General features: G+C 42.5%; 1 protein-coding gene across 2 annotated transcripts in view; it reads right to left on the bottom strand.

Annotated features, from left to right (window-relative positions):
* ntng1a (netrin g1a) overlaps window positions 1–14,760 on the bottom strand; it is a 334,454-nt gene that overhangs the window by 49,090 nt on the left and 270,604 nt on the right. For both annotated transcript variants that reach the window (XM_028568877.1, XM_028568878.1), the window contains exon 9: window positions 12,325–12,968. In XM_028568877.1, coding sequence (XP_028424678.1) covers window positions 12,325–12,968 — 644 coding nt within the window. The remainder of the gene's footprint in view (window positions 1–12,324; window positions 12,969–14,760) is intronic.

Raw genomic sequence — 14,760 nt, 5'->3', positions numbered from 1 at the left:
CCTCTCGTCCACCGGGGTAAACTCCAACACAGCGGCGCTCAGCCGGGGGCTTGTGAGTATCCCCACACCCGCCTGGCGCCTCACACCCTGGGCAACTCCGGAGAAGAAAAGAGTCCAACCCCTATCCAGGAGTATGGTTCCAGAACCAAGACTGTGCGTAGAGGTAAGCCCCACCAGATCTAACCGGTAGCGCTCCACCTCCCGCACCAGTTCCAGCTCCTTCCCCCACAGAGAGGTGACGTTCCACGTCCCCAGAGCCAGCGTCTGCTGCCCGGGTCTGGTCCGTCGAGGCCCCTGACCTTCACTGCCACCCATGTGGCATCGCACCCGACCCCAGCGGTTCCTCCCACAGATGGTGGGCCCATGGGCTGGAGAGATGGGAGCCACGTAGCTTGTTCGGGCTGTGCCCGGCCGGGCTCCGTGGCAAACCCGGCCACCAGGCGCTCGCTGACGAGCCCGCCGTCTGGGCCTGGCTCCAGACGGGGGCCCCGGGCTTCCTCCGGGCAGGGTCACTCCATCTCTACCTCATTTTTCCATAGGGTTTTTGAACCATTCTTTGTCTGGCCCCTCACCTGAGACCACTTTGCCTTGGGAGACCCTACCAGGAGCACAAACCTCCAGACAACACAGCCCTCAGGTTCACAGAGACACACAAACCTCTCCACCACGATAAGGTGATGGTTCACGGAGAAAAAATGTCCAGCTGTATTTGTTAAAAATGTTGCGACGGTTTAACAAATTGTCTAAATGGCTGTTCATTTTGAGCTTTAAGAAGTACTTACAACTGATTTTATTAGAAACAAATGACATCTATTTGTATTTAGAAACATTTGAATTGTATATATGCAGTAAATGTTTTTTTTACAGCGCTATCTATTTCAAAAGCAAAGATTTCCAAGACTTTCACCTGGGTGCCTTTCGTCACACAAACTACGCCTACAGAGGTTTCTATAGGCAGCCTCCTTTATCAATGCAAGCAGCAACTTTAATCAGACAAAAAACAGCTGAAAGCAAACACTGCTGTTTGTGTTATGAATATTAAAAATGAAATATCATGGGCCTTATGAAATAATATATATAGGTTTAAGCTCGGATTGTCTTTGGAAAAGGGGCAATTCAGCAAACAGAGGCTAAGCAGTCAAAATCCATTCTTCTTTCATCCTGCCATTTGTTTGTGACAGTGATAGTCAGCGTCGGGAAAGACAGAGGAGGTTTTTAAAAGGCAGCGAGAAGAATCTGTGCTTGGAAAAAGGTAGTTTATACATGGAAACAGGCTGGGAGTTAAAAGTCCACCTCAGCACTCGCACTTATATTCACCTTCGGAAGACACACAGGATAAATAAAATGTGCCACTCAGACAGATGCCCTTGAACAATTAGAATAAAGTCTTTTTGTTGTAACAAAACACATTCAAAACTCATACAACCATTTTCTTTTTTTTTCATAACTGCAGCAACACTTGTTTTCCTTCACAGAGAACTCTTTTCTGAATGGGGTGCTTTGGAAACATGTTTTTCCCTTTGTTCCACTTTTAAATTCACATTGTACTGGCTCTGACTGTTACTGATATGATAGTCTTGCATTGCCAGACCTATCTCCACAGTGCTGTGGAGTAAGCTCCTCCACATATACATTCTAGAATAGGAGAAAAAAACGCTCTGGGTTGTTTGCATTTCTTTAAACCAATCACAATCGTCTTGGACAGCGCTAAGCTCCGGACGCAGCAATGGTCATCGTCTTCAAAAATTGACATTTTTAGCATGTGGCTAGTTTGTTGTTTCCTGTAGCATAGGGATTTTGACAACAGCAACACACAGAGAGCATAAAGGAGCGTTTAATGGAGCTTTTATCTCTTTAATGTATGTGTCTTTTAATGTGTCTGTACCCCACATGACTTTTTGACTAACTATATTCTCCAAATGAATAGGATTGCAGTTCTTGGAAATGATACATTGATTTTGAACTAGATTTGACAAAAGTGCCTGATAGTATTGCTCCTCTGTGAGACTCAGTGAAGAATGTCTATTTGAATATGCTTGATTAATTTCATTATCTGTGCTGTTCATTATCTGCGCCTTGGGTTAGGTGAGATTCACTTCTTAAGCTCCATTTTGAATGCCTATCTTACAACAAAAAGTGAACTAGACAATACCATACCACTCTGAAAATCACATCTTAAACACACATGTAAATATGAAGTATAAAAAAGGGTGAGACACATTCTAACTGCTTTGGCAGGTACATGCCAAACGTCTTTCATTAAATCATTTGTTACTCTTTATGTGATACAACAAGCCAAATGTAACTATTTTTTAATGCAACCCTGTGGCAACAGCTGAACAGCAACAGCAAGCCTTATCACAGATTATATTATTCTACATATAAAGTTCATGTACATTTTTGTTGGTCTTTTAAAAATGGCCAATCCTGCCAAAGGATGGTTGTGCAATGACTTATAATCCCCTCACTATTTATTTGATGGTTGAATATGGTGGTAATATGCATGTACCACTTGTGTCTGCAGTCTACAGCCATGAAAGCAGATCTGTGGGGCTGTACTTAAAACTAACCATATGTTAACATGCTACCATTTGGTAATTGGCACAAAAAAACAAAGTACAGCAGTGGCTGAAGGGAATGTCATTCATTTTGCAGATATTTTGACATGATGATGGCACTAGAACAGAGATTACAATTCAACCCTGTGGGGAACACCGATGTGTTTGGCCATGGCAATCCATCCAATAGCTGTTGAGACATTTTGCTCAGAACCTCAAATGTCATCCTGATGCTGGCGCTAGAGTAAAGGTCAGGGGATCACCAAAGTCATTAGAATCCATCCTCTAGACACCATGGATATCGGTACCAAATTTCATGGTAATCCATTCAAAAGAGAATCTAAGTGGTGGACCAACGGGCTGACAGGCTGCCATTCATAGAGCTGCGCTGCTGGCATGGCTAACAATAGGGTTACTCTCCTTAATGAGCGCTAATTAAGCAACTGAACCAAGGCTTGACTGACAGAAAAACATCACGCAGAATATGTTTGTCCCACCATCCAGGAATATGCCCTACTTTTGTCCATTGCCATAAAGGACACAGACGTGGCGATGGCGGTTCAATGTTGCCAGCAGCCATTTGCAGATGACTGTGCACAGGCAGCTGTGGCCTCTAGATACGATGCACTACGCTCTACTGCTGCCAACGCGATGCATCTCATATTCTGCCTCCGCCTATTGCACCCTCCCCTCATATTCTTTATTTTTTACCTTCACGGTTCACATGTGTAATGCTCGGGGCGGTTTCTGCAGCTAGCAATATCCAATTAATTGGACAGGGGGGCCAGCTTCTATATTATTATCACCTCACACAGAAATACACCCACTACAGCTGCCTCAAGATGGGGACATGTTAGAGTAAATGACTGAGAATGGTAAATGCTCAACACAAATAAACCACAGGAAACAAATTCTACCTTATTGTTCTCATTATCTACATTAAAAAGCATTTGAAAAAGCGAGAAGTCAAAAGCAGGCGCTGCATGAGGACAACAATGAAGGGACTGCAGGTGTTGAGACTGGTCACAACTCTACAAGGACAAAGGGAACTAATACATCATATCAGGATGTATTTCTTGCAGAGATTTTTCTCTCTGCCAGCTTGCCCCTGCTTCTCTGCAGCTGGAGGTTGGTCCCAAAAACTGTAAGACACTCTGTTGTCCAAACACTCATGCATATTTTTCAAAGCCTGATTAAGCAGGTACTTCCAGAGCATCGCAAGGTGAGTAAATAAGTTTCTGCCCCGACCGATAAACATTTCTTTTGAGCTCTTTAACCTGGCAGACTCAAGCAGGGAGGACGCCAGCTAGAGACGAACCGAGGGAGGAGAATCAAAGGTAGAGAGGCGGAGAAAACGTTCTGGACAGAAGTCAGGAGCGACAGGTGATGTAGATGTTGATGGAAGAAGGAAGAAAGAGACAAAGGAAATAAAGAGGCAGCTAGTTTTGTTTGGTAGAGTCTGACGCAGCGACTGACTGGCTGATTGAGCTCTTTCATTAAAAAGTAACACAGATGCAAGGAGATAAAGTAAAGTAAAATGAGGCTTCATAACAAAACAAAACAAATGTCCATATATTTATCTATCTACAGGACAATAGTTTGAAGTAAATCCAGTGAAAACTGAATACAATCTTAAACCAAAGATACAAAATCTTGAGAGGTAACCATGCACCTTCAATAAGAGAAGTGATGATATTTCAGTTGCAAACTAAAAGGTCACCAGTTAATGAACTGCCCTACGCATCCTCTCCTGGTGGACCCACAAGTGTAGGCAAGCAGCTCACAGCTTCAGACTGAACAGACTCAACACACAGCAGAAATAAATAAAGGAGACATGCCTGTGCACACCTTGAAGTGAGAAGGTTACGGTGGCCCGACAGGGGCAAACGCCCTGCAACTTCAGAAAACACATGCAAATAGACAAAACACAAGCAAATTAAGAAAACAACTTCTTTAATTTGACAACACATATGCAGCATTCAGCAAACATGCTGCAAATACACATAACACAACCAAATACAAAAACGCGATGTCAATAAAAAACGATGCAAAAAGAAAAGCACACAAACCCCGAAAAGAAATGCAACCAAAAAATGCTGCATCAAGATTACACAACGGAAGTTCTCCAGGCCTCTAGAGGGAGCAGCTAAATGGAACAGCTTGATTTTCGACCCCACGGGGAAAGAGAAAGAGAGAAAGAGAGAGAGAGAGAGAGAGAGAAAGAGAGAGAGAGCCAGGACACGTTCAATCTCAGAACGGTGTGCAACGGTGAGATCATAGAGATCAAAGAGAAAACATCTCAAACATAGACTTAAGTCTATGTTTTCTCTTGTTTGGTGGGTGTGTCTCGGCTCAGGTCACAGGTGATACTTAATCAGCAGAGACGTGTCTGTAAACTCGTGGTAATAAAACTTTTAAAAATGTATCAGCGTTTAACGTTGACGTTCAAGCCATATTACATGATAGGGTTTAATTTCGAGGTGCCGAAAGGCGCATCACTGAAGTGTAGGCCTCCTCAAGTGTAGCCTAATATTGTGATTATACAACAAAATAAGTGATCAATCTGTATTCATATTGTGGAGCAATTCGCTCTTGAAATAAAAAAAAACAAAAAACACAGATTTATAGTCCCTCCCTGTTTAGTAAACTAGCCAATTTACCGTGGGATTTATCAAACTGAATAAATCCTGGCCGCACATAAACACAAAACTGCTTTGCTTGCTCCATCGTGTTGTAACTAAGAGATCTGCTGAAAACGTTATTGTATTCATCAGCATGAACACCAAAGTACGAAAAGCGGATCAAACGTGAGCTTTTATTTTGAAAAGGTCTGGAGAACTTCCGTTTTATTTCATTTCTTTTCGGGGTTTGTGTGCTTTTCTTTTTGCATCGTTTTTTATTAACATCGCGTTTATGTATTTGGTTGTGTTGTGTGTATTTGCAGTGCATTTATGTATTTGGTTGTGTTGTGTGTATTTGCAGTGCGTTTGCTGAATGCTGCACATGTGTTGTCAAATTAATGAAGTTGTTTTCTTAATTTGCTTGTGTTTTGTCTATTTGCATGTGTTTTCCGAAGTTGCAGGGCGTTTGCCCCTGTCGGGCCACCGTAGAAGGTGGATAAACAAGAGCAGAGAGGCAAGAATGGGTCCGAGGACAGACTCAGGCCACGGAACAATTACATTTTTACAATGTGCGTTTGTCGGATCAGACAGTGAATAAGTATCCCTGCAAAACAGTATGAAGCAGACTTCATCATGACACCTCGAAAGAGGAGGACAAGCAGAGCACAACGACCAATTCTAATGCTAGGATTTGCACCGCAGGCTGCATGTGCTAGTACGACACGGACTTACTAACGAACTTAAAAACGACTGAAACAGGCTGTCACGGACATAAAAGAAAAGATGGGTGAGCACGAAGACAGAATTGAAAACATTGAGGAGAAGGAGAAATTCCAGAAGGAAGTGAAGGAAAATATATGGTTGGATTTCTGAAAGATATGCTCCAGAAGGTACTCAAACTACTGCCAGAAATAGATGTTAAAATTGAAAGAGCCCAATGCTCACTCATGCCCAAACCTAAGGTCTCTGCAGCCTCCCCCAGATCGATAATAGTGAGGTTTTTGGATGCAGCGGTGAAGGATGCTTATCATAAAGCAAGCATGGAGCCAGGGACAAGTGTTTTTTCAAGACAAACAGATCTTTTTTGACCAGGACTACTCACCAGATCTACAAAAGAAAGGAGACAAAGTCCATAATAAGAGCACAAAGAAGAACATTTCAGCAATGTGCCTGAACCCAGCACAATGGAAAGTTAAACTTTCCACCAGAGAGAAGACCTTTGCAGTGGCGCTTGTTAGCGCTGTGAAGGTCTTCTCTTTAACAAAAAGTAAAAAAAAACAGTATGAAGCAATTGTCAAAATAAACACAATGAAAAACTATTTATGTTTCAGTACTGTATGTGCTATAAAGCAGTTGTGGAAAGTAACATTTTAAAAAGTAAAATTTCGAGGTATTTGTACTTTGTACTCCATTTAGGCTATTTCATACTTCTACTCCACTATTTTTCTGATGATAATATTGTACTTTTTACTTCAATACATTTATCTGACAGCTATGGCTAGTAGTCACTTTGCTCATGACCCTCTATATGTATCATGTGAGACTTTGGACACCTAGGTTGGGAACCACTGGACTAATAAACTAAAGTTAAAATTAGCTCCACCTCGATGAGCTACAGCAGTAAAATGCTATTTTATGCATTGATAATCATACATTCCATACATTCATTATTGACATTCATTGATGGAAAAATCTGCTGCTTTGCTTTACTGCACAAAGTAACATTACTTTATTGCACACAACTGTAAGCGCAGTGGTCTGGGTCGTAATGGTCTAATAATGCCAATGTCATATTTGCATCTGAACAGTGTATGGAAAAACTGGCAGTGTGGACAGCAAAGAGAGAGATTGATGAATGGGGGCCGAATTAATTGGGTGTATGATTACAACCACTTAACAGCTCGGCCCTCTGAGTGGCAACCATGAGTCATCCCTGGATGCTCCACCAGTAAACATTATAATACATACATTAGACAATTTGACTTATAGCCTCATTGACGTTTCAAATTCCTCACTAATTACAACTCATTTTTGTTGGACTCACAAAAGGCCGTGGGTCATTTGATTACAGCCGTAAAACTAACATGTGGCGTGGATGTTAACAGATGGTCCAAGTTATCTTGACCTCTCGGCTAGTCCTGTCCTACAAATATGGCATTCTCCCACACAATGACTAATGCAGACTGCTGATTAAAAAAAGGTTGAAATGCAGAGCACAGCGGAAGGTAAATAGATGCTTATGGTGACACACAGAGAGAGAGAGAGAGAGAGAGAGAGAGAGAGAAACAGACAGAGAGAGACTAAGGAGTGTAGACAAGTGGAATGACTTATTCAAGGGGGAAGTGGGCAGGGAGAAACATGAAATTAGCACAAATAGATTATCTGTCGGCGACAGGCAGGCCTAAGAGCAAGCCAAGCACTGTTGAGGGAGAGGGAAAAAAAAGCAGATTGACTTCTTGTTTGTTCCTCCCTTAGGGGAGATCCGATAGAGCCATCACTCACCAAATTGCTGATCTGTAGTTGAAACAGCTGTATCCAAAGCACACATGCACTGAACTAAACTACAATTAGAATGCACAATAGTAAGACCCATGCACTGTGGGAGAGATGAACTGTCTAATCTTTTACATCTGTTACATTTGTGTATGCCTCAGATGAAAGCTTTGCTTTATCATACTTGTGGATATTAGGTGGTCCTTGTTCCAAGAATACAGTAGTAATGCTTCAAGTAATAGGTTGACATTTTGGGAAATGCGCTTATTTGCTTTCTTGCCGATGTGTTGGATGAGAAGATCGATAGCACTCTGATGTCTGAGAGTGGTATCAATCTTCTTATCTGACTCTCGGCAAGTAAGTGACTAAACACTATCTCTGGAACCATTCCTTCAAGTAATGATAATTAATTCCCAATGATAGAATAGCGTGCTGCATTCTACTTAACACTTGACACACTATCAGAGATGTGCAGTGCTCTTATTGTACAACATACAATCGTATTGTGCCAAAAAAACATCCTTTAAGTGAGTGGGAATGATGACTAAAGTGTGAAGGCATGATGACATATTTATATTCTGTGGGCGGTGGCAATGGGCATAGCAATAGGATTGCTACGGATGGATTTCACACCATTTTTAGTACATATTTCAATACACTTTCAGATATGATTTGAACCATTTTTGGAATTTATCTCAAACCTAACCAAGTGTTTTAAAAATCCAAGCATTTTCCTCAATGTAACAGCCAAATGGTTTCACGTATCAGGCGTGGATTCAAACATTTTCTTCTTCATGAACATTTCCTTTTTCATAAACATTTCCATGGTAACAGCAAGCTCGGCCAATCAGAGACGTAGTTGTTACACTTTAGGATTCTGGGTAGTGTAGTCCTTCTCCATGACATTGCAAATGTTTTTTTTTTACTTGATATCATACCAACTTGTGGCTTCTATAGGGGGCATAAAAAAATAAAAAAGGGCATAAAAAAACCGTTTCACAATCTTGTCGCTGGTGGTAAGTCTACCTTCAATGGTTACGACATTATGGCTGATTCTCAATTCAGAATATGAATGTGATTTTCACCTCCAGAATCTTCCTGTCGAGTACAAATCGGCTATTTCCCGCTATTGGAATGTGTTGTCAAGTGATCCAGAGTTGGGAAATGTTGTGTGTGGACTGTTGCAGATGATTTAATAAAAAAGAAAAATGTAAGAAGAAAATGTGTGAATCCACTTTTGCTGTGGGTTGGTAGCACACTAAAGGATTTCAAGAGACTTAATAGAAATGCAACGAGTTGAGTCCACTCCTACCTCTGTTTAACACCCAAATGATCTTTTCAAGAGTTTAAAATTGCAAAAGTTATACTGTATGTGAGCTCAACCATAGCAGACCTGGGGAGAATTATAATCCAGACTGGGAGATGTCCAAGGCAATATCCTGAGATGTTGGGGAACATGTTCTGTGTGGGGATTCACAGTTACTGAACAATACTCTTTTTCCATGAGGTTGATGGGGAATCCAGACCATAAAAAGGTTAGTGCATCTAATGGCCAATTTGCCCCTTCTAGTGAATTCCCCATCTACCCTGCAGTCAAAGTGACTGTGACCCTCCCTGACAACGCCCCACAGCTCATACCGTATACACTTTGGAAATTGACTCACAACTCCCACAGGCGCAATGGCAGATTTGTGAAACAAACTTTCCTTTCCCTATCTTCTTTTTTGCTGGATAGAGACAAGCTGGAAATTTGAAATCAGAAGATTTTTTGCCAAGTAAGGGTATGTGTCTGGTGGTTGGTGCTTACATTATGGGGCTTACATTTTATTGTGTGCACTAACAGCAGGAAACAGGTTTGGAACTAATAGCACAAGTCTGTTGCCAGATTGGGAGGTCATTTAAAACGTCATTTAAAACGTCTGCCTATAAAATGGATTGTTATTGTAGATTTTGGCAATTAATAACCATAACTTTTATATAAAAGTACAAAATACAGTTCTTGCTATTAGGTGTATTCTTTGGTTTGTTCTGGGTAGTGTTTTTCACGGGTATGGAGTTGGTGTTTATCCCTCGAGTGGTGGTACAGGAATGGAATAGGGCTGGGTCTTTGTATATAATTCAAGGCAGGAACGCAAAGCCCCTTCAGAGACAGGTTTGCTCTGCAAAGGAGAAATAGAGCGAGACAGGGAGCGGGGGACGGAAGCCAAAAAAGAGAAACCGGGAACCAGAAAGAGATCCGTTAGTAGCCCAAATGTTCTCCAGCTTTAATTACACTGTATTGATCACAGGCGGGACAGAAGAAGAGGGGGGTTAGGAGATCGAGCAAAGAGGGGGAGACAGTTGACAAAATTATAGGCTGCAGTTACTGTAAAGCATGTAAAAAAGAGAGGTAGAGCAATTATGCCAAAGTCATACAGTGGATAATTAGAAAATCCTCCCAAAGATCCACACATTCTCTCTCCACACACCCATTTAGACCAGCTGTTACAATAAAACACAGAGGGTGTCAAATTCATTTAAGTCACCGGGCAGTATGCATTGTTCAGATCTCACAGCTTCATGCTTGGTTTGATTTGAAATTCTTTGCATCGATTTTCTCTCCCTAGTGCCTTTAGTCCGTTCCTCCCTTGTAATCACCCATAATAGAATGGCCACGAATGACACCTCTGGCTTCCCTGTAACAACTTTAGCTACATGTTACAGATGCAAAGAGGTCTACTTCTACAAAGTTGTTCTTTTTCCCTTCCTTTTCAATCTTTTCTAGGTTGACCTACTTTGGCAAAGAGCTTAGGTTCCTTTCTTTGTGTCTCACACTGTTTTGGCAAGGGCAGAAAATCTGCGGGCTCTCCTACTGTATTTCCTCCACACCCCCTCTCTCTGCTGATCCAGGGGGATGGCAGCTGAGTCCAACACAGTAAAATATGCCAGATTCAACCTCACTGCCCCTGCAAAATCGCTCCCGCCGAGTCACACAGAACTGTATTCCGGGGGTTAAGGAGCTTATGTCTCGTATACGACGCACGGAGAAAGGGGCTGAGCAGCGATTCGCCATGGGAGGGGGTAAAAGAAGAGTGAAGCCTCTCTGTGTAGAGTGTATCTCATTATGGCTGAACTGTGTGTTACCTTTGGTAAACAGTGGGAAACATTTCTCCGGCGAGCGTCACTCCAAAAGCAGCGGGCTGGTAAACGACAGCGGCCCGGTGGTGGCGCACAGCCATTGCTCAAATCTACAGCCCCACAGGGATGTATGGGTTTGGTCATGATTAGTTAGATAGAATAAATAATCTGCGCTTATGACAGCCCCTTCTATTTCAGCGAGTGTTGAATGGATGCCCCGTCCAACTCTTGTGTGTTAGTAAATTCCCTCCAGTTATTTTTGCTGAATGACCTTCTCAATCATGTGACAAGTCAAAAATTCAATTTCTGAGCGAGGCATTCATTATCGTAGGCCTTTGTGCTCAAGGGTACCTGTACATTTACAAAGCATTATAGCCATGTGTAGTATGGCTGTATTCTATTTGAATGACACATTAAGAATATCAACAAATGAGAGATTCATTATATAGCTTAAAGGGATTTTTGAGAATAATCATGTAAATAATGTCACAGTAGCAAACATATTATTACAGTACGACTATAATCAGTGTAGCATGAGAATAACAACAACTGAGGTCTTTAAATTTGTGCCTGATGCTAATCCTTGCACTCAGCTCAGAAAACACAACCACATCAGTTAGAGCAGCTGATTTTTGCTGTGACTGAGCACTGAACACCACTGATCTTTCTATTTGCAGTCATCTTCCCAACCTCGAATTGTCGAAAACGTTCCGCCACTCTGCACTTATGTACTGCAAGCTTGTCATGTGTGAAAAGCAAAACAAGAGTAATTAAATCTTCATTCCATCACCCCTACAACCATATTCACATGTGTTCAATTGAAAAACCACAGAGTGTAAAACAGATCCACTTAAGTTTATGGCCCAGTGACTCTTGTGGTAGCGTCGAGAAGCGGGGGAAGCTTTTGTTGGCCTTTCCTCTGACAGTATAATGCCATCTTGTTTTCATGTTATATGACCCTCTGTTGATTCTGTAAATCAAACACTAATTACAACGTGCAGTGAACTGACAACTCTGAAATGCTACCTGCAATGTCTTCCACAGGCTAATAGACAGCTGAGTGAATTTGGCGTCCAAAATAGAGTGCTTCAGCAAGCCGTAAGCAGCTTGGTTAATTAAGACATGCTGACAACTGGTGAACTCTGCACATCATTATGGATCCGCTGCTTAATTGGAAAGAATGGTAGAGAACGGTAAACGCATATTTCTTCACTATTGGGTAGCTGTACTGTCACTGCAATAAAACCAGAGAAAAACCACTGAGGTAGTCCTAAACGTGATTCTTCAGAGAAGTAGTCGACCCATAGCTGGGTTAACCTGGTAGGGGCACGCCAGAGCAAAAATGTCTTGTTCTAGATCCTGCTTAAGTTGATATTTGTAAATTCCCTTACAAATTTGGATTTGATCAAATTAACAAAACCAATTGACATGCACACCTGAGACTTTTAGGGTCCCTAGGTGTCTGGGGCCCTGGGGCAGTTGCCTGCTTTCCCCGCTTTGCAAATGGCATGTGTACAGAAGAATTAAGGTCTTACCTGCCCTGGACTTTGATGTCAGAAATGGCATAGAAGTATCTGGACAGGTTATTCTCGTCCACCATGGTAGCTCCTGTAGCGGGCCGGAGCAGACGGATTCTCAGGTCTGTGATGGTAAAGAAGTCCCGCAGGTTCTTGGTAGTGTCCAGTTGGCCATAGAGCGAAGCCATGTTGTGGAGCCGGGGCCCAGCAAACAGTGCAAAGCGGTCCTTGATCTCAAAGCGCACTGTTTTATCATACTTCCACACATAACCTCGTGAGTAGTCCTCAGTGCAGATGATGTCCAGCAGGGTATGCTGAGTCAGGTCCTGCACCGTCTTGGGCTCCATGGTGAAGGCGTCTAGGCAGTCAGTGGCATAGAACTGGTAGGGCTGCCAGGTTCGTCCATAATCCAACGACTTTTCCAGGACCATCTGCTCGGGCCGGCCAGACTCAAAGGTAAGGACGATGTCGTCGGTCAGCTCAATGGTCTTGTTCCAAGATAGCGTGATGTTGACCAGGAGGGCCTTTGGGTATTTCTTCCAAGATGTGGACTGCCAGAAGGTTGTGGGGTTACGGCCCTCGATGTCAAACATAAGCTCCGGAGGGTGGGCGAGTTCCTCCGTGGTGGCGTCACATTCATTATTACACATATAAGGGTTCTCCTACATAGAGAGAGAGAGAGAGAGAGAGCAGAGGAAACAAACCAGAGAGGGAGGAAGACAAAGTAAGGAAAGATTGTAAGTCTTGTTAGTGTGAAATAACAAATCAGGTCCTTCAGAGTTGATTATGAAGAGAACTCAATGTAGGCATGGCATCTCTCATGCACCACCATGTCATTAGGAGAGTCATTTAAGGATTTGTGAAGCCGTAAGCTAATTACAATGACGGTATCATGTGCATACGTATTCTCCGCTGGGTGTAGTGAGCAGTCGTATATGCATATTTGAAGCCACACAGCTTTAGGTTGCACATTTATCTTTTAAGAGTCTGCCAACACCTCTGTTGACTCTTGTCATTACAGCACATTTGCTTCCTCTCTGTTGCATTGTTACATCATGTTACTACAAAGGTCACATCATTCCCAGTCCTGAAATTAAGAGGTCTGTTTTTTCCTGCTCACCAATATTGGAATCACAAGAACAGTGTGCCGTATGTGTCAAGTGACCCAGAGGAAAACAAATTCATTCGTAGACTGATTTGATAAAATGAATAGCACTGAAAAAAGCAACACTGTTTCATTTTCAGTGAGTGAGCTCGTTGGCTCTTATCTTCCAAGTATCTTGGGCTGCTGTTGTACCTTATTTATTTTTTCCCAACTTGAATCACTAACACTTAAAAACAGGTTGTGCACCTGACTTCACCAAAATCTATTCATCATACCTTCATTCATAAAGGGTTAATACATTATTTGTATCCCTCGGGTCTGAATTTGACAGTGGTTTAAAATTCATCACACCCTTTGCTTGAAAGAATTCTTTCCAAAAACATTTGTCCGATTTACCCTAAATCATTACCAGGCGATGTTCTCTCCTTGCTCCCTGGGGGCTCCATCTAGCTGTCAGGGGAAGGAGGCACTTCTCCAAGAGGACCTTTCAAGTGCTACAAGCTCCAATTTATCAGGACAAGATAATCCACTACTTGATTAGGTGGGAGATGTCACCCTGTGCGTGTGCCCGTGTGCCTGTGTGTGTGTGTGGGTGTGTGGAAGTAAGTGTGAGTGTGGCGATGTGGTGAGGAAAGAGAGAGAGGAGCAGGCCTCTGATGTAAGACAGTCTAATGAAGCAACAGAGATTGAGTAAGTTTGAGGGAGAAACCGGTCCATTTAGCTAATAAGCTTTGCAATTTTTTTCCTAGTCTTTCAAGGCAAGGTGACAATGAAACAGGTCTCTGTCAGGCCTTCTGACTGGTAAAGGGCCCCATTAATATCCGGTCTGGACCGTTGTCCCCTACAGGCTTCTCCCGGCACTGGACAGCGGTGTCTGCGAGGACATGGAGGAGGTAGGAGGCAGACTGGCAGTGGAAAATTCCACTTGGGTTTTAGTGTACCATCTCATGGTGGGAGGTTAGGTGGGCCATTAACTACAGCATCTGGTGCACTGTGTATCTACAGACAGATGTGTAATAACTCATATGCGACAGTTATGCCTGCTTAGGGGGTGTGCATAGTCTCTAAAAAACACACTTGGCATGCAGGATGGCTGACTGTGTAGCTGTGGCTTGTTGGAAATGTGCATTCATTGAGGGAGACCTAAAACTGTTCATTGATGGTAGAGTGCAGGTGTAGACTTGGGAGGAGAGAGAAGAACATGTTTCTTTTATTGCCCCCATTATTGTTAATTATATTCTATGTCTACAGTATCATTACTAACTGAACAACACAATAAGTATTTTTACTCATATGCATTGTAAAATGATGCCCTTATATGCTTGAAATCCTATTAAACGTTAAAAACA

This window comes from Perca flavescens, chromosome 22, assembly GCF_004354835.1.
Source record: "Perca flavescens isolate YP-PL-M2 chromosome 22, PFLA_1.0, whole genome shotgun sequence".
NCBI classification, from domain to species: domain Eukaryota; kingdom Metazoa; phylum Chordata; class Actinopteri; order Perciformes; family Percidae; genus Perca; species Perca flavescens.
Note: the sequence above shows the minus strand (reverse complement) of the source record. Positions and strands in the feature narration are given on the sequence as shown.